This window comes from Myotis brandtii, unplaced genomic scaffold, assembly GCF_000412655.1.
Source record: "Myotis brandtii unplaced genomic scaffold, ASM41265v1 scaffold708, whole genome shotgun sequence".
Taxonomy (NCBI): Eukaryota; Metazoa; Chordata; class Mammalia; order Chiroptera; family Vespertilionidae; genus Myotis; species Myotis brandtii.
The window spans coordinates 3,399,676-3,422,835 of NW_005370777.1; the positions used below are offsets into that span (position 1 = coordinate 3,399,676).

The 23,160-nt window shown below is 38.5% G+C and overlaps 1 protein-coding gene across 1 annotated transcript in view; it reads right to left on the reverse strand.

The window, feature by feature from the left end:
• CFAP54 (cilia and flagella associated 54) overlaps positions 1–23,160 on the reverse strand; it is a 250,797-nt gene that overhangs the window by 32,818 nt on the left and 194,819 nt on the right. The window contains exons 60-65 of the mRNA XM_014530050.1: positions 20,832–20,930; positions 20,083–20,224; positions 19,221–19,394; positions 17,082–17,305; positions 11,853–12,023; positions 1,327–1,433 (exon numbers count right to left, since the gene is read on the reverse strand). Coding sequence (XP_014385536.1) covers positions 1,327–1,433; positions 11,853–12,023; positions 17,082–17,305; positions 19,221–19,394; positions 20,083–20,224; positions 20,832–20,930 — 917 coding nt within the window. The remainder of the gene's footprint in view (positions 1–1,326; positions 1,434–11,852; positions 12,024–17,081; positions 17,306–19,220; positions 19,395–20,082; positions 20,225–20,831; positions 20,931–23,160) is intronic.

Here is a 23,160-nt window from a genome sequence, read left to right on the forward strand (position 1 = left end):
CCAGCCTGCAAACAGCCATCAGCCCCTCACTCAGGCTGGCCAGGCACCTCAGTGGGGACACCTACCCTGAAGGGAGTGTGACCAGTCTGCAAACAGCCATCAACCCCTCACCCAAGCTTGCCAGGCACCCCAGCAGGGACCCCAACCCTGAAGGGAGGGTGACCAGCTGCAAACAGCCATCAGCCCCTTACCCAGGCTGGCCAGGCACTCCAGTAGGGACCCCCACCCTGAAGGGGGTGTGACCAGCCTACAAACACCCATCAGCCCCTCACCCAGGCTGGCCAGGCACCCAAGCGGGACCCCCACCCTGATCTGGGACACCCTTCAGGGCAAACCAGCCGGCCCCCACCCATGCACCAGGCCTCTATCCTATATAATAAAAGGGTAATATGCAAACTGACCCTAACAGCAGAAGGACTGGGAATGACTGGTCACTATGACACACATTGAACACCAGGGGGCAGACGCTCCATGCAGGAGCTGCCCCCTGGTGGTCAGTGCGCTCCCACAGGGGGAGCTCTGCTCAGCCACAAGCCAGGCTGACGGCTGCCAGTACAGTGGTGGTGGTGGGAGCCTCTCCCGCCTCCTCAGCAGCACAAAGGATGTCCGACTGCAGCTTAGGCCTGCTCCCTGCTGGCAAGTGGACATCCCCTGAGGGCTGCTGGGCTGCCAGAGGGATGTCTGACTGCCAGCTTTGGCCCGATCCCCCAGGGAGCGGGCCTAAGCCAACAGGTGAACATCCTCCGAGGGGTCCCAGACTCCGAGAGGGCATAGGCCGGGCTGAGGGACCCCCCCGAGTACACAAATTTTTGTGCACCAGGCCTCTAGTAAATTAGATAAAGAGGAAAAGGTTAGACAAATGATGTGGTGGAGTTTGGGCTTAATTTTGCAACCCAACACAGAGCTACATGAAGTTACTTTTTAAACACACCACAAATATTAGGCAAATAATAGTACAGACAACATCCTGTGCTCTCTATAAACTTCCTAGAGTGTCAGGAACGGTTCCTACAACCACCCCGGGTACTATTCTTATTATTCCCATTTTACTGAAGAGGAGACTGAAGCACTGGCAGGTTAAGTAACCTGCTCAAGGCTGCCAAGGTAGTAAGGGGCACAACTGGCATTTGGACCAAAGCAGGCTGGATTCAGAATCTGTGCTTTTGACCACCGCAATATCATACTCCTCTAAAAGAAAGATTGTTTCTCTAAAAATGTCTTCAAAAAAGTTCTCCCATGGGTAACCTTGTATGTTACTGAAACAGCTTGTTCTTATGACAAGATCAACAGTGAAAGCTAGATTGTGGGTAATCCATCTGTACTCGCCTGTTCAAGGGAACCCAGAAGGAGCCAACAGAGGCATTGCTGTAACTGGTGCAGGTAACATCTGAAATTTTCAGGGGCTTCATGTTATATGCATACAACAATAAAACCTGTAAGAAAATTAACAGTTATATAAAATGTGACATCAAAATCACACTCTGCCTCAAGAAATGCAGCATCACTTCTCAACATAATACCATTAACCTTTAAAAAAGTGTTTCTTTAGCCCTAGCCAGTTTGGCTCAGTGGATAGAGCATCGGCCTATGGACTGAAGGGTTCTGGGTTCCATTCCGGTCAAGGGCACATGCCCGGGTTGTGGGCTTGATCCCCAGTAGGGGGCATGCAGGAGGCAGCTGATCAATGATTCTCTCTCATCATTGATGTTTCTAACTCTCTCTCCTTCTTCCTTCCTCTCTGAAATCAATTAAAAATATATTAAAATATATGTTTCTTTGAAAGATAAAAATGAAGGCCTTTCTTTCAACTCACTTTAAAAAGAAATGATATGAACAAGAACTGTGCAAAAGTTATGAGATAAAAAGAAATGCTATTTGGTACCAACATTATATTATGTTTGAAGAGTGACATTTCCTACTGTAGATAAGTTTAAATTAAGCCTTTGAGAGCCCTCTACAGCAAGTTCTAAATGTCCACCTGGTGAATAGCTAACTCTGTTTCTGGGTACTTCTCAAACTGTCCTTTTCCCATTGCAGTCATAGCTGCTTCTCTGACTCCACTCACACTGTTCCCTTCCTCTTCATTCCATTTATTCAATACACACACAATGTTCCAGTCCCCACCTTTAAGATGAAACTTCTCCTAACGATTCAGGCTCCAGTAGTTACCCTGTTGTTTGAATTCTGACAATTCTTAGAATCAGTCCTACACAACACAGCACTTGTTTACAGTCATGGGTTCATGGAATTTGAGATTCATAGAACCTTAGAAATGGTCTGCTTTTATGTCCTTTATTTTAGAGGAAAGAAAGTTGAGGCCCAGAGCTGCCAGACCAAATGGACTAATTAAGTACTTGCTTTTATCTCTGCTTCCTCACAAATCAAACTAAAATAAGAACAAAGGGATTTTTTAAAGGCATAAATCCACAAAGCCAGAAAGAATAAGCGAAGAGGGGAGGCCGATGAGATGTTAACACTTGGAATGATGGAAAGCACTTGGAAGAGCATAGCTGACTCAGCAGAGGGGAAAGGCTGTGTCAAAACTGCCTTTGGAGGGGTTGCCAATGAAAAGCATAGGGATTGGAGGCATCAGAGATCTTAGACAACCACCTTCCTGTTACAGAAGAACAGAGAAGAACCAAGCAATGCTTAGAGAGATGGAGTTACATTTATTATTATTACACGCGGGCCCAGAGAAAAATGTCTCTAGAATTCTGGGTGAAGTCACACAGGAAGTTTCCTGTATTTATACCTTTGTACCTTCTTTGTCTCCCAAATATGGGGTTTTCCGGTCCTTGTGCAAGTTATTTTTTTTTTAATGGGGACTTTTTAAAAAATATATTTTATTGATATTTTTACAGAGAGGAAGGGAGAGGAATAGAGAGTTAGAAACATTGATGAGAGAGAAACATCAATCAACTGCCTCCTGCACACTCCCCACTGGGGATGTGCCTGCAACCAAGGTACATGCCCTTGACTGGAATCGAACCTGGGACCCTTTGGTCCACAGGCCGATGCCCTACTCACTGAGCAAAACCAGCTAGGGCCCCTTTGCAAGTTCTTAAAGAGCCCCTATGTGCTGGGGCTTTGAGACCTCAACCAAAGGCTTGGCCTGGTGCCAGCACTGATAACTTCATCTGGGGAAGGTTTAATGGCCTCTCTGAAATGGGAGTAGTCTTATTTTCCTTATTATTTAAGCAAGCAAACATTTACAGAAGCCAAAATAGCAGAGTTAAAATTTCAAACAGCAGTTTTTATATAAGATGGATGCTTCATTCCCATCCCTTCTCTGAGTCCATGATACCAGGAGACTCCACCCTTCCCTTCCCTGGTCTCCTCCCTGCTAGCTGAACCTCTTCCTTTTTGCTCTCTGCTGAGGTTAAATCATAAAAGATCTATGCTTAGGAACATTAGGAACATGAATGGGTGCTGAACTAGAGAACACTGAAATTAAGTGAAAGCTTATATTCTGAACAAGAGACATCCCCTTCCCCCACTCCAGCCCCTTCCCAGAATGTATGAAACCAGACGGGAGTCTTAAAAAAATCCTCTTACAGGAAATTGACCAAAGAGAAAAGACCTACAGAGACTGACATTTCAGCATCTTCCAATGAAACTGCTGGCTACTGCAATTACCCTGCAACGAGGCCTATAGATCATTAAGCCTGACCCGACATGCTTCTCACTGTCTCTACATACGAATGGATAGCCAACAGTCACTAGACGTGAAATGAAAAGGAACTTGGAGAATCAGTTTTAAGACAGAGGGCAGAAGAAAACTTTAATGGAACCATAATTAATTTCCTCAGAGAGAAGAAAGACAATATTGCATCTGTGAAAAGGAGCACAGTGCTATTAACATGAGGCAATAAAAGAGATGAGAAAGAGCTCTTAAAAATTAAAAAACTATATAATAATAGCAACTTAATAATAAAAGATTTGAAGAATATAAAGTAAACCTACATTTAAAAAACATAAATAGGGAGTATGAGAAAAGAAAACACTCAATCTCAACAGAAATTCCAGAAGGTATAGATATAATCAGATTGAGAAAATTATCAAAGAAAAAAATCTCCATTAACTGAAGAATTTATACTTTCAAGATTTGAATGGGACACCCAAACTATCTAGCACAATGGATGCCACACCCAGGCACATCATGAGATTTCAGAAGCTCTGGGGATCTTCCCGAGGAAAAAAGTCGAAGAACTAGAAATCAGAATGGATCAGACTTCTCGGTAGCAATGCAGGATTGCCAGACACATTGGAGCAATGCCTCCCACATTTTGAGGGGAAATAATTTTCAGCCTAAAAGTTTATGCCGAAAATAAACAAGGAATTAAACATTAAAATTATGACATTTCAGGTCTTTTTACTTCCTGTGTCAATCTATCTGTGCAACCCTATTAGCATCTCAAGGGCCTGTAGTCATGCTATTGGCCACTGGCCAAGCCTGAATGACATGTGTTAATAATCCAGTCCTATCCTAGGGTCTGAAACACACTGTGGGCCAGCCTGTGTCATCCTGCCAGCATTTTTGGCTTAGTTAGTAATTGAGTTAGATGTGTATTATAAAGAAATCAATATTAAGAATTAGAGGACTTAGGCTCCCGTTCCTATTTTTGTCTCTGAGTTGTGGCATTGTTGCTCAGCCTATATGGGCCTTTGCTTCCTGACCTGTAAAATGAGAGTGTTGAACTAAGTTCACACTCTCTTAGTTTCTTTTCAGATCTGACATTTGACTTGGGTGATACCAAGAGAAGTCAGAGAAGGTTTCCAGTGTAGCCTACTATATAAGCATCTTCTTGGGAACTCTGGATGCGCAAAACAGTGAGATAAGGTAGAATAAAGCTAAAAATCTTAAGGGGTCATCTTGAGACAAATTTGAGACAAACTTTTGGTCTCGGTCATATCTTTTTATTTTATTTTTTAAATATTTTTTATTTCAGAGAGGAAGGGAGAGGGATAGAGAGATAGAAACATTAACGATGAGAGAGAATCATTGATCAGCTGCTTCCTGCACGCCCCCCTACTGGGGATTAGACCCGCAACCCAGGCATGTGCCCTTGACTGGAATTGAACCTGGGACTCTTCAGTCTGCAGGCCAATGCTCTATCCACTGAGCCAAACCAGCTAGGACTGGTCATATCTTTTTGAGGCTAAGCTCTAGCTGTACATCTCTTTGACTTATATCAGCCATTCTTTTCATTGCTGCTCGTTTTTGTTGTTGTTGTTGTTTAAAAGAATCCCATGTCTGGGAGGTTCATGAAAATGACAGTCCCTGGAAGTCTTTCTGTTGTCTGTCTCTAGAAAATACTGAAATTGATCAAAACATGCTTCGTTTGTCGCAAAGTTCTAGTGAAGAGCTCACAATGTGGTTCTATATTCTACTAATTTTGTCAAATAGGATCAGATAATTTCTACCCTCATACTTAAGAAGTTATAAACTTAACTCTAAAGTATCGTGGTATGAAATATTTAGCACTCTGAATTATCTAAAAATTTTATATGAAAACTAGAGGCCCAGTGCACGAAATTCATGCAGTGGGGTTGGGGAGCGGCGGGGAGGGGGTCCCTCAGCCTGTGCCCTCTTGCAGTCCGGGACCCCTCGAGGGATGTACAACTGCTGGCCCGATCCCCTGGATGTCCCAATCCCCCCAGGGATCAGGCCTAAGCCAGCAGTTGGACATCTCTCTTGCAGTCTGGGTTCCCTCGCTCCTTACCACCCACCTGCTTGCTCCTTACTGCTCAGCTCGCTGCTCCTAGTGCTGCCGCAGAGGTGGGAGAGGCTCCCGCCACCACCGCTGCGCTTGCCAGCCATGAGCCCGGCTTCTGGCTGAGCAGTGCTCCCCCTATGAGAGCGCACTGACCACCAGGGGGGCAGCTCCTGCATTGAGCGTCTGTCCCCTGGTGGTCAGTGCACATCACAGCAACCAGTTGTTCTGGTTGTTCCACCGTAATGGTCGCTTAGGCTTTTATTATATAGATCTCCAGTCCCAGGATTTCTACTCTGCTGCCACCAGCAACCGTAGTTCCCACAGGCATTTCTGCTTCAGTGTGGTAGGTAAACTAAAGTGGACTGAGAAGATGAATTAAGCGATGTTAACTTGTAGTGTTATCCAATGACCGTCTAAGTCCCTGGAAAGTCCAAAGCCCTAAGTCAGATATTAATTTCTATTACCATCCTTCCCAGAGGCTACACGTGCCTGCAGCCAGACCATTGTCTGAAGACTCCACGCAGCACCACACGTGGGAACGCAGACTTGGAGTCAGACGGCTCCAGTCCTGATTTCATGCCAGCCGGCATTCCTCCATCCTGTGTCTCAGTTTCCTCTTCTATAAAATGGGGCTAATGATAGACAGTATCTACCCCAGAGAGTCGCTGTGAAGCTAATAATAAGTGCTTGGAACATAGTAAGTGTTCACTAGTGCTATTACCTTGTGGGTTTCATGAGCTTCAGCCAGTTATTCAACACGAAACCAAAGGCCTATTAAAATGAGCAGTAGATGTACGCTTGAATAAGCCAGTATTTGAATACTCAAACAAATTTCAGTGTTACCTTCCAAAAAGATAGAATCTTAGGACCAAGAAGATCTAGCCTACCCAAGTCAGTATTTCCTGTGGGTTTTTTTTTTGGCTGAGATTTATGGCAGCAACTACATCTTTTATCACGGCCCAAGAGATACATACTAATTGTCAAAGGGGGAAAAAAGTCCCTGAACGAAGAAATGGAAAAACTGTATGTTCTGAGTCTCTGCTTGTGGCTTAAGAAAATCACTCAAGCAACCTGTTTCAATCAGAATTTGTTACTTGGTGCTCTGCTTCTAATCTCTGTTTACACCAGTTCGTGCTTCCATGTTAATTGTCAGACATGGTTGTCGATGGGTGAAACCGTGTTGTTCTAATTATGAGCCACAGATGTAGTCTTAGCATTAACTTCTCAGATCATCCTGTTCCAGATGGCTATGGGTGTGATATTTCTACGACCTTGTGAAATGAACTTTATAGTTGGTACTTTCTTCCCCATTTTTAAAATGCCAGCTGCTTGGGTAAACATTCTGCTTCCCAACTATGTAATCTCTCTCTTTCCATGCCCACTACGAACGGATGTACTCTTTTATCATGTTGTTGGTTCTCTTGCCAGCAAATAAATAAATTCTGGCATATGCTGAAGAGTGACCTAAGACATTTCCTATTTTAACATGTCCATCATGAGACAACAGTTTCAGAAAACATTTTCACTTACTGTATGTGGTGCATGATGATACTTTTTTTTCTTGTATTTAATCTATTTTTAAAAAATTACCACTCAGCACCCACCATAGTGACTCCATGACCCAGGGGTATTCTCAGAACTATAGTCTGAAAACGACTGCACTAAATTTCTCAAAACAGATGACAGATTTATTATTTCAAATGTATATGGGATATCTGGCAAAGATTTGACTTGGAATGGGGTAAAAAGGCAAGTACTTTCAAAATGTGAGACATAGCTTTAAATGTTTCTGGGAGTGGCGTCTTAAAGCTTCTCTTTTTGTATGAGTAAGAAGAAATATGTAATTGACCAAGAGTTAGCAAGGTTGCCAGCCTGAGGAAGCAGAATTGGAGGGGGGCAGTGCTAACTGGGAAAGGGTGCTGGAGAGCAAAGAGAGGTAAGCCCAGGAGATTTCGCAGTCTAACAGGCGTCACAGGAGTCAAAGGAGCAGCAGAAGCTACCAGAGGCGAAGCTAGAGGGGACAGCACTCAAGAGCTGAGAAATGCAGAAATGGGCCAATGCAGGAGACAAAAAGTAAATAAAAATGCTAAACAGGGCAAAACTTATGCAGCGGAGGTTTTACGGAGGGGGGGGGGGGAGCCTAAGGCTCTTCTTAGAGAGCAAAGCAATAAAAGGAATTCTGTCATAGGAAGTTCCTCTGTAAAAGTCTGTAGTGACCAACTGCTCCATTTTTAAAAGCTTGACCTCTCTTCAAGACATTCCACGAATCTAAATCACTGTTCAATCTCCAAGAGTTCAAGGACTGATATTGAACTTGCTCCCCAACACTTGCCTGCCCTTCAGTTAGCTCTATTGCAAATGTGTAGCCATGCATATGGACATAGATATCAAAAAAGGTAAAGATAATAAATATTAAAATAAGGAGTTACATGTGTGATACAAATTTGTAAATAACATTTAAGGCAAACTAAGGTTTTTTTCCGCCAATTTGCTATGAACTTTAATTTTGCTGCTTAGGCACAGTTTACTCTCTTTTCTGCACAAAGTAGGTAGCTAAACAATCTATAAAGAGATATTGTTGCTAATCTTTAAAAGGTGCTTTTAAATAATGTTTAGCAAGTATATTACATAAATATTTGAAGTTGTCAAACTTTAAAACAGCAAAATAATTTGATATAATAAATGACAACTACTATTTATTGAGGTTAGGTGTTTACACAGTTATCTCAAATTACAGATGAAGGTAACCATGCTACAGAAAAGTTAACTGATATACTGAAGTGCAAAAAAATTGTTAAGTGACAGAGCTGGAATTCAAATCGAGGCCATTTGGCTCCAGATTGTGTTCTAAACCATTACACTAATGTGAGCAAAATAAATAAATAATTATTCCCAGTCAAACTGCGTAAAGACAAAGAGAATATTCAACAGCAACCAATGAAGTAAGTCAGAATACTTTTAAAGCAACAACAGTTTGATTCTCAACAGCAGCAATATAAAAGAGTAGATGACATTTTCTATATACTGAAATAAATTAATTTCCAATCTTGAATTCTTTATTCTATAAAAACTTATTTCACAAATAAATGTAAAACAATAACATTTACCAGGCAAACAAAATTGAGAGTGTTTGCCTCCAGAAGAGCCCAACCAAAGAACATTCCACAGTACATACTTGTACAAAAATTAAGAAAAAAGACCCTAGATGGAATGTCTAAAATGCAAGGAAATGTTTAAAAAAACACCAAAGCAAATAATGAATATGTAGAAAAATATATAGGAAACCAACTTGTATAAAACAACTTTAAAATAATATTATTTGGGCTTTAAAATGCACAGTAATATCATATAAGCCATTAGAGGGGTAAAAACATTTATTAACTTTCGACTATGTTATGTATGTTGTCCTGACAGTACCCACTATAAGCACGGAAAAGGGGTGAATAATTTCAAAACTCACATAGAAACAAATTAATGATAAAAGATAATCAATCCAAAAGAAAGGAAGTAACAAATTTAGAAACAGAAAAGCTAAGACAAGTAAAAACACAAAGTAACATTGTAGCTTTAAAATATTAGTATTTACATTAAATGTAAATGTATTAAATTCTCCAGTCAAAATAAAAGATTGTTAAACTGTCTTTAAAACTATCCAATGCATACCTTTTATTTAAAAACAAAATTAAAACACAAGTACACAAAAGGGTTGAAAGTAAAAGGCTGGAAAAAGATACATTGAAAATAGCTCCACAAGAAAGCTATTTTCCTCCAATAACATCAAATAAAACAGAGGTTATGAGGAAAGATCCACATTATTACAAAAAGGCTATGAATCACTTCACAATGATAACATTCTCAATTCACCAAGAAGATAACAGTTAGCAATCAGATTGCGCCTAAGAATACACCCTCAGATGGTGTAAAGCAAAATTTGACAGAACTACAAGGAAACAGTAGATGACAACAATCACTGTGAGAGACTTAAACATAATTCTTTCAGCAATTGATTTAAAAAAAAGGCAAACAAAAATATAAAAATCAGCAAGAATACAGAATATTTGAATAAGACTAGCCAAACTGACCTTTGAGACATATATAAACAACTGCTTCAACAACTGAGGAGTACACATTCTTTTTAAGAGAAATGGGATATTTAGATAACAAACTTTTTCCTGGAGGAAAAAACAAGTTTCAACAAATATTAATCATACAGAGCATTTTTATTACCTCAGAGCAACATAATCTAGGAAAAAATAAAAACGATAACTAGAAACACTCCATATAGTTCAGAATTTAAGAAACACATGTTGAAATGGCTCATGAGTTGAAGAAGAAATCATAGAAATTGAAAGACGATTTTAACTGAATCATGATAATACTATTAAAAAATATGTAGGATGAAGCCAAAGCAATGTTTAGAGAGAAATGCATGGCCTTAAAATGCATATGTTAGGAAAAAACGGACTGAATATTGAGCTAAACAGCTATCTCAAGAAGCCAGTAGCTAGGAAGGTAAAGTAGAAGTATATAATGATTAATGAAATAAAACTAACCAATAAGAAACCTTTGGTGACAATGATCAAGAAAAAGTACACAAATAAGAAATGAAAAGGGGCACTTCACTACAAATATAGCAGATTAAAAGTGAAAAAATTTTTAAATAAAATGGGAAAATTCCTGGAAAAAGCAACTTAAATAAAACTGACGCAGAAGAAATAGAAAACCTCAATGTTCTATAGAGTTTTGGCATAGTTACTATTAGAACAGATATTGTCCCAAAAAGAACTGTTATCAACTCCGAACCAGTACATTAGTAAAGACTAGTGCTTAACAACTACCTCTAACTATTGAGAATTATATCACAAGTCTTATATTTTCTCACATGCACACACACACACACACATACACATATGCCGGAGACCAATTCCAGCATGACAGCAGGGCTGCATCTGGGAGTGGCTGACGTCATTTCCCCAAACCTGAATAGGATACATTAAATTGATTCTTGGCTGCCAGACAAAAGGCATCTTAATCTACATGTTATTGCCTCCTACTGGCCAAACACCTGTACAGCCGTAGGCTAATTCTTCCATTCTGACAATGGACTCTGAACCAAACCCTGACCCTTTGAAGTGTATATCTCTGCCTTGCCTCAGGAAAAGTTGTGTTAATAAAAAGCATGGGGTCCTGGGGATGAAGAGAACCTAAGACCTGAGAACCTAAGGCCTTAGACTTAAGATCTTAGAACTTAGCTCCTTTAGCTAAGCTCCTCTGACCCCCAGATGGCTTTCAAAATTATATCTCATCTCCGGACTCTTTATTAGTCTCTGGATTCCTATTTAATCTATGCACAGCCTTTTCCAGATTCCTGAACCCTTCTTGATGCTGGGACAAGAACCCCGACACACACACACACACACACACACACACACACACACACACACGCAGCTAAGAACAGATGGCTTTACTGATGAGCTCTTACCAAATATTTGAAGAAAAAGGTTACTACAAATTTCACCACAAGAGAAAAATATGATTATATTTATCAACTCATTTTATGAGTCTAGCAAAAGCTTGAAACAAAATAATATCTCACAAGGACAGTATGAAAAGGAAAATTTATAGCCCAATATTACTCTCGAAAGCAGTGGCGAAAGTCTAATACAAAACATAGCAAACTGAATCCAGGAAAATTAATACATTATGACCAATTCGAGTTTATCTCAGAAACACAGGGTTGATTTAACATTTAAAAAATACATTAACATATTAAAAGACAAAAATCATAAAGTCATCTTAATAGACACAGTAAAATATTCATGATAAAAATTCTTAGCAAAGTGGCAGTAGAAAAAAATACTTCCTTAAATGTGATAAAGAGTAATTACAAAGAAAAAAAAAAGTCGAACATATGTAATGGTGACACCTTGGAAAATTTCCCTTTAAGATTAGGGAAAAGGAAAATGATCTCAGCTTGAAGACTTTCCTAGGATTTTCTTGGTCAGATTTATTCTATTAGACAACATAGTTTCTATATTGCTGTACTTTTTGGTCTCTATAAAAGGATGTTCTCTACTCTGAAAGTTAAACATTATCTCTAAATATAAGATTCAGCTTTGTAATTATGTTTCATACCATAGGTTCTACTTCCATTGGAGGTCTTTCCAGGGGAGGGATGTACCATTGAAAGCAAAGTTCTTTGTTTAAAGCTTGTATTGCCATATCTGATGAAACCGACTCAACAGTACTTTGGCTGGAAAGCAACTTTAATGATAAAATGGAATGTACAGAACTGCCACGATGTCCCTGGGGAACAAAGCAAAACATCAGTTTAATTGCTGGTAATGAATTCATTCAATATTGCAAACATTTATTTGATATACAGTCAACATGGGCTATATTGGATAAATCTGGAAATTGTTTCAGCTTGTGTTATGGATGTGGATCTTAAAACTTTTCCCTGATTACCACAGAGAGGATTCTCTTACAGAAAAGTATGCTATGAAACCCAGAGGACTCAATAAATGTTTTCCACTTTGGTGAGTATCCCAAATTAAAGATCTAGAAGTGAAAATGTCCATGCCATCATTTCACTCTCAAGGTCACCATGGATTCTAAGAACATCCTCTCCTACATTTTTCTGATTTACTTAGTGGCAAATCTACTGAGAGTATGGTCATAATTTTTTGCAGTGCCATAAGCAAAATAAGATACAGCATTTGCTCTAAAATGTTAAAATCCATTGTTCTCATTTCCTTTGTAAATCTGGGCCCAGCTTCTTTGATGAAACTTTGTCCCTGAATCAAAAGTTTTCAAGAATCATAAGAGCTAGAATTTCACAAATTATTTACTTAGTTTTTTAAGTTGATTGATATCAACAAAATAAGGCTAGCCAGAGAGATAATAGTAGTGTTAATATCTGAAGCCTAAAAAGGACCTTCTTCAATGGGGTGTGAACTAATTTCAAAATTAACTTCTTATTATTCCCAATATTACATCATGGTGGCTGGGAAGCAATTCTACTACGCTCTTGACATCTAAGTTAATCTCAAGGCTCGGTGACCAAGGAGACCATGTCAGTGGCCAGAAAGAAAGGCCTGTTGTTTCTATAAGGCTTTATACCTCCCCTTATTTCTGAGCCTATTCAAGATAAAATATAAGGCTGTCAATGCAAGTCTTCAAAATAAAAGAAAAAGAAAGACATTGACCTTTCAAGTTGTCTACTGACACTAGAAAAAAATGTGTCTTGACGGAAAGGTAGAATTAAAGGTGAAAACTTCAAAAATGTCAAGAAACTATCATGAAAGGATATGATAAGCCAGAATCCTCACTTGATAGCACTATGATACTAAAAGCACAACCAAAATGTACAATAATCAAAACTATCAGAGTTAAGTAATCATATTAAAGTGCTTAATTAAGATTAAGTCTGCCCAGTTGGTGTGGCAGTGGTTGAGCCTTGACCAATGAACCAGGAGGACATGGTTTGATTTGGCTCAGGGCACATGCCTGGGTTGCAGGCTCGATCCCCAATGTGGGACATGCAGGAGGCAGCTGATCAATGATTCTTCCTCATCATTGATGTTTCTATCTCTCCTTCTCCCTTCTTCTCTGAAATCAATAAAAAAAAATTTTTTTTTAAATTAATTCTATGTCAGGCAGTTCACCAAAAAAATCAGATGAACAATTAATTCACAAAAATAATTTATCATATTTTTCATATCTGCATGTCTTTCAGGGGTCTGATAACTCTTTCAGCAAAGAATTTATCCTATATAATAAAGAGCTAATATGCTAATTAGACTGAACAGCAGAATGACCTTCCAGACGACCCTCTGGACAAAGCCGGGGCTGCAAGGGCCAGTCAACGCAGCCGAGGCTGTGAGGGCCGGCTGGGGCCTCTTGTACGAATTTTGTGCAACAGGCCTCTAGTATTTAATAACTAGCTAAATGTAGAAAATAATCAAATAGTTTCTCTTTAATATATACAGTGTTTATTAGCATTGGCATGATGGTCTAGCAATGGTGAATTTTAACAGAAGTCATTATCAAAATAGGCATGTAATTTTCCATTATCTTTAAAAACATTATCTAGCTGCTAATGGGATTAATTACATCTGCTAATTGATGGGATATACTATATAAACTGAGTACTTTGATATGTTTGATTTATTCTTTGAAAGGAATGAAATCCAGACCTGCCAGGAAAACTGTTGTTTGCCACAGTTCCATAAACAAGTCACTCTGCACAAATATTTGGCCTTCCACAGACTGTCACAGGCATAGTCTAAACATGGATAATTCAGCATTGTGCACAATTTTAATCATATCCTTCTGGGTGGGGGGACTTTTAGCCTGCTTTGTGTGGCACCTTTGTTTGGCTATCACACAGACCCACGAAACTGAGGAACAGGACACACAGTCAGGACAGTTCTGGTATGGCATCTACTCCTTTGGGGGGGGGGGGGGGGGGGGGGGGGTTTAAGTAGCAAATCATGGAAGGAGTTTGCTTGAAACAGTCTCCAGAGTGATTAAAGGCTCAAAAAAATGTCATTATAAAAATCAACCAAGCTTGGAGTTTATTTTTAAAAAATCCAAAAGGCTTTATGCGTGTTAGCTGTCTCCCCCAGTGAAACAAACACATGATTAGGTGGCTTACACCTGTCAGCCAGGAAGCAGTGATCCCCAGAGCTGACTATCTTTGGCGAGTGTTACACTAATTATATCCAAAAAAAGAGCAAACAGGGTGAAACAACCCTTCGATAACATTGCTGCCACTAGAGATGTCACATGTAGCTACAACACATTCAGGGCTGTACATTGGAGCACTGTCCTGAGGAACTGGGTAAGGATAGGCTGCCCTTAATACGAAAATACTCAAGCAGAGCTCCTTTGACAACAGTGTTGAAGAAGTCACACATACTAGTTCCCAAACTCCTGTGCAATATTCACACGAATGCACCTGTTTACACTACGGTTCTGTGCCTTCCCATTCTCTGGCCCCTACTCCAAACGCCTGAGGCACCCGGACACTAGAATCCTCAAAGGCAGTCTCAGTTCCCACGGGTTGGGGAGTGAGCCAGAATCTGGTGTTCGCTGGAAACTATTTCATCCCACTATCTACTGCTTCCATCCCTGGGGAAGGCCAGGCATTAACATTACATTTCTGCCTTTCCCATCTCCTCTCACTCATCTCCCTGGGAGAGAGTTACTTGATTGGTGAATTTGGAGAAAAGAATTTTGGATATGCATAGTTCGGCTCTTATGTCTTAGGAGCGAATGATTTGTAGGGAGTGAATATTCTATGTGCCTTCATATGACATATTTTAAAGGGGACTGTGTCCTCACAGATTTTAAGGAGGCCTGTAGTGACCAAAACCAAAACAAAACAACAACACAACACATGGCTGGATTGGTAAATCTGTCCACTTTGCTACTGACTACCAGGAAGCCCATTTTCCAGTAAATATAACTATATCCTAAAATGTCAACTTTATGATTCATAAAGGCAAGCATGTTTGAATCCCAATCTGTCTTACTCTTTTATTTCTCAAATTATTTAGAATCTGGGCAGGAAATGACAATGCTGCCAATACCCCAGTATCTAGGAAATAATTTGAAAAATTATCCCATGTGGATTCCAATATATTGTCCTGGGGACAACTCCTTAACCCCAACTGACAATCACTGCTTTAACTGAATTCTTAAATATTCCTTGGTGGGTCTTCCTACTACTTTTTAAAAACCACAGTTTATAAAGAGTCATTTAAAAACATCATTATGTATTAACAGTCACCCCCACTCTCACTCAAAACAGTGATTAAAAAAAAGTATTATCTACCTAAAACATAAGTTTACTAGTAGGATATAGGTTATCATTTTCTAATAGGACAAGATGAGCAAAGGTTCTCAATTTGGAACAAGCCAGTTTTCAGGTCACTTCTCTGAGATGGTTGACAATAGAAATGTGGTCAGGTCTGGCATGGGCAAGACTATAATTGCAAAAATTAAAGTGCTATAATGGTGAAGTCCAAAGTCAAAATAATTCAAAATAAATGAGTAATTTTTTTCTAGTTTTGAAATAATTCTATGCAATTAATTTGATTTATTCATTTCACAAATACCTATTGGAAACTTACAATACATTATGTCCACTTGAGTTTTCTATTAGAATCTCAAACTCTATCTACAGAGCATAATAAACCAGCCTCCTCCACATATGTTCTCATTCTCCGGCTTCTGCTATATCTGCTAATGGTGTTACCATGCCCTGAGGATCATAGACAGAAGTTCCAATGTTGGAATAGACTGAGAATTTCCTCTTCTTTACTTTCTGTCTTCATAGGGACACTAAGGTGTTTTGTTTCCAATTTTACTTAAGCAATATCTTTCACATGTACCCTTTCCTTCCCATTTCTGAGATCATACACTTCATTACCTCATCATCTCTCTCTTGGATAACTCCCTTTCATCTATCCTTTGTCAATCAGCCCTTACCCACTATTCACAAAATAACTAATAGATTTAAATTGTTACATTCTATCTGCTACTAACCCTGCCATTTTCTCTTTTAAAAAAAATCTATGAAGTTCTGTGATTTTCTTCTGCTCTAACTCTACCATGTTTCTCTGCTACCACAACAAACAATGTACAAGGAGGAGGCCTTATCGATTTCTTTTTCTCTGCCAACTAAGAGTATCTGGTATACTGTTAGTATTCAACATATGTTTGTTGAAGATACCAAACTGCAAAATGTTGAAGATACACATTTCTATGTTCAATACGACCCTTTACTTTTCAGTATCTTCCAATCTATCTTTTTTTGGTAGCTTATTGAAACATTACTAGTATTCAAGACCTTAGGAGCTTTAAAAAAAACTTCATTTATACTACCTCTTTTTATTTCTCTTCAATAGTAACTTAAAAGAAGTTTCCACATTACATATTTTGGGAAAGTCCATCCAATATAATAACATTTTGAAAAACAAACTTCAAACTTTTAATTTATTTAAAATTTTTACCCTACTTATTCACATGTATGATTCTAAAAAAATACACACAATGAATGATTTGAAAAATACACGCAAAATGACTGCCAGAGAGATGTTATTTGCAGGAATAAAGAAAATTCTGAGGCATTCTGAAGATTTATGAGAGCAGCCATAACATTTGAAATATGAACTTTCCTAAAAATCAGGATGTTTGGTTGGCTTCTCGATATGGCAAAACAGAAAGGAGTCGCCCCGGGAACTCTGACGGAACCTAGAAATCTTCGTGCCAGCATTGAGATTCATGTGCTCCCTTCAGAAACATAAGGATAGCTTTAGAAGTTTTATGACAATCTCTAATGTTTTAAAACATTACCTTGGCTGATGATTCAAATAAGAATTTTTCTAAACAAAATTGGTTTTCCAATTCTTGAAATAGTTCTCTTGGAAAATCATCAATACAAGAGGAAGAATACAGAAGTAAAAATTTTTTAAGAAAGTTATGCATTTCTTTTTGGCGCAAAATCAACCCAGAGTTGAAAAGGGACGTGAGAAGTGTATCATCTGGTAAAGAAATTCCAGAACCTGGCTTTGGAGATGCTGAAGGAAGAAAAATACCTTAATTTAGAGTTATATTAGATAGCAGAACAGTCTCAATATTATTGGGTTTTATTCACTAACCACTGTCTGTACCTCCCACCTCAGCTCCCAACAACCGTCCTCCATTTTTAGAGCTTATATGCTAATGGAATTGCCTCTTGCCACAGAAAGGAAAGAAAATCTCAGAAGTATGTAAGGATGTTAATTCAGGCTCCAAGATTTAAAAATGTAAAATATTATATCTTGTTTGAGGCTCTTCCCCCTCCCCCAAAGATCTTAAAGCAAGAATTTAGGTGCAGGTAACTTATTTGAAGTGATCTAAGGAGCACAAGTGAGGGAATTGGCAAAGTGTGACAGAGGAAAGGAAAGAGCCAATTAGAGTGAGGTAATGAATGGGCTACAACTATGAACAATGAAGGCTCAGTCCAGACGGGGACCTTCGGAGAAAAGAACTGTCCATCACAGGACTGGGAAGCTGGAAGGTTAACCTCGCAGTTCCCCGCTTCATTCGCTGAAGGCTACTCCCGGATGTGTGAAATCCTGGTTGATGGTCTTTTCTTTGGGCCTCAGTAAGAGAAAACTCAGAGCAGAAAAGCAGTACACTGTGGGCGCCTGACATGGGAAGTGCCAGCAGGTGAATTCAGAGGTGAGCTGAGTTGATATGGGGCAGGGTCTCCTGCACTGGCGCATGTCCACTTCCTTCGCCACTGAACTTCTATTGTTCTCACACCTACTGCAATGCACCTTTTACCCCGATGCCTTCTGAGTGCCTGTTTCAGAAGTTAGCAAACTCCTGATAACTATGCTTAGCCACTCTGCGACTATTAGCCCTGCTGGCTTCTCTATCACTAGGACCTGGGGTGGGTCTAATTCTGGGGTCCTCACACTTTTTAAACAGGGGGCCAGTTCACTGTCCCTCAGACCGTTGGAGGGCCGGACTATAGTTTAAAAAAAAACAACTATGAACAAATTCCTATGCACACTGCACATATCTTATTTTGAAGTAAAAAAACAAAACGGGAACAAATACAATATTTGTATTTGCATGTGGCCCGCGGGCCATAGTTTGAGGACCCCTGGTCTAACTGAATCACCAAGTTCATGGACACAGATTAAAAACAATAATATACATTGTCATGAAACCACAAAAGGGACTGATGTAAAGAAGATGTTACCAGTTTTCCTGGATATTCTTTAGATACATCAATGATAAAATAAAAAACTTAACAAAACAACTCTATGGAGTTAAATATCCTATCTGAAGTCATACATTTCTTCTCTTTTACATACTGGATACTAAAAGATTCTCTCCTTAAAGCCAAACTTTCACCTTGTTCATTTTATAAGCTTGTCAAATTATGATCACTTTGGTTCTTTTGTGTTAACCCTCACCCGAGGATACTTTTCCATTGATTTTTTGAGAGAGTGGAAGGGAGAGGGAGAGACAGAGAGTAAGAAACATCAATGTGAGAGAGACACACATTGATTGGTTGCCTCCTGCATGCACCCCAACTAGGGCTGGGGATCAAGCCTACAACCGAGGTACCTGCCCTTGACTGGAATCAAACAGGGGACCCTTCAGTCCAGGGGCCAATGCTCTATCCACTGAGCCAAACCAATTAGGGCGATCATTCTGGTTCTTAACTGTTTCAAGCCATGGGTCAATTTGGCAATCAATAATATTTTTAAGTGCATGAAATAAAACATATAAAATATCAAAGGAAATCAATTATATTGGAATATTATTGTATTCAAAGGTCTGTGTGTCTCAGGTTAAGAACCTCTGAAATTTTTGTTTTCTGATGAGAATTCACTCAGAAAGATATCAAAAGTATTTTATAATTCTAAATAAGAAACATGACCGAAACAGAAATAGGAAGGACATATGTTCTTTCTTAACACATCAAAAACTTACCTAGCAGCTTGCTCATGTTATTAATCCTTTGCAGGTGAATGTAGTAGCGTAGTAGAAGGATCCAGGTAATATCTACTTTAGTCGGAGTCTTTTTTATAGCATCTGTGTCCTCAGGTTTGTCATCAGTTTGGTAAAAAAATGGATAACCAGTCTGGAAGGAAACTTGGTACTTATCTGAAAGTAAAAAAATAACAACATATATGCTTTTCTTGAAAAATAACATGAAAAAAGTCCAATTTATAAAGGAAAGACCAACACATATGACTACATTTGATTTTAAAAAAAACTGTGCCACAAAAAATAATAAACACAAAGTTAAAAGATAAACCATAGACCTAGAAAAGATATTTAAAGCACATGTAAAGTGATTCTCTCTAATATATATAACCCTTGCATCAATCAATAAGAAAAATCAAACAGTCCAATAGAAAAATCAAACAGTCCAAAGACCTGGTTGGTGTGGCTCAGTGGTTGAGAGTCGACCCAGGAACCAGGAGGTCACAGTTTGATTCCCAGTCAGAACACATGCCTGGTTGTGCCTCCATCCCCAGTGTGGGGCATGCACAGGAGGCAGCCAATCAATGATTCTCTCTCATCATTGATGTTTCTATCTCTCCCTCTTCCTTCCTCTCTGAAATCAATAAAAATATTATTTTAACTGGACAGAGAATTTCAACAGGAAACTCATAGAAAAGAAAACCCAAATGGCCAAAATTTTTAGCATCACTGAAAATCAGAGAAATGCAAATTAAAATCAAATATTATTTCACTTCCCTAAGGAATTGACAGGCACTAAAATCTGAAAATGATAAGTATTGACAATAATATAAAGAAATCAGAATTCATATACACTCAAACATACCAAGCAAATAATCTGTGTATGAAGACAAAAGGTCCACAGTGGCAAATTCCGGGATGCTAAGTAATGCCGCTTGACTGACTTGGTCAGTCCTAACGTTCTTCTTTCCAATAAGCAAGTTAATTGCCAGCACAGCTTTACTGACCTTAAATAAATGCATAATTAGAATTAGTAAATGTAAGCTTTCTGATTCATAGATCACTCATTACGTAAATAACGTGAAGGAGAGAATTCATAAAATAGCATTCAACGTACATGGAAGACAATACAAAGACAACCTCAAAAATAATGTTTTCCCCAACATGCGTAATATATCATAGTCAAATAAATTATCACTGTTGGCAATTTAATTAATGTATAAATCACTTTAAATAGGCTACCTCACCTAGCTATGACAGATATTTGCCAAAATGTCAAATATGTGCACGTGTGTATCTGCCAATATCTTCTTTAAAGAAAAATTGAAACAAACAAAGCCAGGTCTGGCTAACAGTGATTAAAAACACTATCTATATTAATGGAGGGGATGAGGACACAGTTGTAATACCTTAACTAATAAAGAATTTAAAGATTAAAAAAAAACCCACACTATCTATATTAAAAGTATAAATCTTCCCAAAGAAACCTCATTGGCCCAAAGGACATGAAAACGTCCTTTCTCTTATACAAACACATTGTGTTACCTTAACAGCTGGAAGGTGAAAAATACCGATATTACAATAAAAAGAAGATTAAATAAACATCACACCAACCTGTGCAGCAGCTCTTATCGCAATCCAGGCCAGTGAACTGTATATTTCAAATCTGTTTACTGTTGGTTCTTTAATAGAACTATGCCTTCTGGTAAAAGCCTAAAAAATGTGGGAAATGTTTTATGATAAAGACATATATAAAGATATCATAAAGTTTCCTGATCAATTTTCTCATCTTCTGAAGATGACAAGTTAGTAGAATACTATGTAGTCATTAAGAATAACAACGTCTATGTATCTATTGACATGAAAAGATGTTAAAAGTATATTGGGGGCAGAAAAGTGTAGGTTACAATATACAACGCAAAATATGATCCCATTTTAATAAAGATATGTACATAAATATATCCCCTGTATATACAAGCAGGGAAAATTAACAGTGTTTCCCAGGTTTTAAGAGTGATTGAATTATTTCTTACCATATTTTTTTCTGATTTTCTATAATGAGCTTACATTATCTGAATAATAACAAAATGAACACCAATGGCATCTTGAATAATGTGTTTATTTAAAATTACATTTACTATTTTAATAGAAAATCTATAAATTTGAATCTATTACTTGTAATGATGTCAGAAATAAGAATACTACTTAAAGATTTTTATAGGTATTTGCTTATCATATTTCTAAATAGGAAACTATTAAAGGGATGATGGTATCATAAAATTCCATAGAATAGCAAAAAGTAACAATGAATGAAGATATGTTTTACATTGAGTGTGTTCTGTTTTTAAACATAAGAAAATCAATGCTTCAGAAACAGAAAGAAAAGAACTCCACCCACCATATAAAATCTGTTTTACAATTTTAAAGATAACTAAAATAAGCATTAATAGTCAATTTTATTTATCATTGTTATTATTTAGAAAGTGTATAGAGAGGGAAAGACAGAGAAAAACATCTATGTGAGAGAAACACATCAATTGGTTGCCCAACCCGGACCAGGGAGGAGCCTGCAACCGAGGTACAAGGTACATGCCCTTGACTGGAATCAAACCTGGGACCTTTTAGTCCACAGGCTGACGCTCTATCCATTGAGCCAAACAGGAGCAGTGGTTGGCAAACTGCGGCTCGCGAGCCACATGCGGCTCTTTGGCCCCTTGAGTTTGGCTCTTCCACAAAATACCGACTTCTGCGCATGGGCCACAAAGTTTCAATCGCACTGTATGTGTGCGCCCGAACGTGGTATTTTGTGGAAGAGCCACACTCAAGGGGCCAAAGAGCCCCATGTGGCTCGCGAGCCTCAGTTTGCTGACCACAGGCTAGGAGGGCAATAGTCAAATTTTAAGATTTAACTAATCAGGGCAAAAATATCAGACTGTTTGGTTCTAATTTTTGGATGCTCATATTTAGGCCAATTCTCTAATCTTCAACAAAACCACAGAATAAAATAAATAACAAAAATATTTTTCTTTTACTGCTGGCTACAAGACTTCCAAGGAAAGGAAAAGGTAAAGAATAATGCTGATGCCAAAGCAGGAAATGCAATGTACAAATGTGGCCTGTCTTCAAATGATACCTGCAGAGATCTGCCCATGGGGGACCTAAGCAATACAGCCCTACCACAAAAATGTGTAGACCGTAGTAATTAACCAGAACGAAAATACTTGGGCTCGGTGTTGTCTTGTCAGTATACTGGCTACATAAGGTTGAACATTTTACCAACTTAAATTCTGGAAGCAAGACTAATAGGCATTAAATGAAGAATGCAGAATAACATTAAATGACTATAATGTAAGAACAGTTAGTGATGCAGACATTTTAAAAGGAAAAAAATCATTTTGAATGGAGAAGAAAGCTTTATTGAGGAAGTCAGGCTTGAGCTCAGAATAGAAAAATTTGGACTAGGAAAATTATATGGTGGGCATTTTTTAATGGGGGAGATGCTCACATTGCCTAGGAGATTCTAGCCCATGAACACAAGCAAGAAAAAGGAAAAATACACCTAGATTGGAAGTAAAGAAGTAAAATTGTCTTTGTTTGAAGAAGACATGATCCTATATGTAGAAAATCCCAACATACACTCACATGCCTAGAATTAATAAATGTTTTTGGCAAAGTCACAGGACATAGCAATGGACAATCTGAAAATGAGATTAAGAAAAATTCCATTCACAATAAAAATAAATGTAACAAAAAGGTACAAAATTTGTACACTAAAAGTAAAACATATTGTTTGAGAAAAATTAGCTAATCTACACTAATAAAAGAGAAACATGGTAATTAGCGTACGACCGCTACCCTTTTCATTGGCTAATCAGGGAGATATGCAAATTAACTGTCAGCCAAGATGGCGGCCGGCAGCCAGGTAGCTGGAAGCGAACATGAG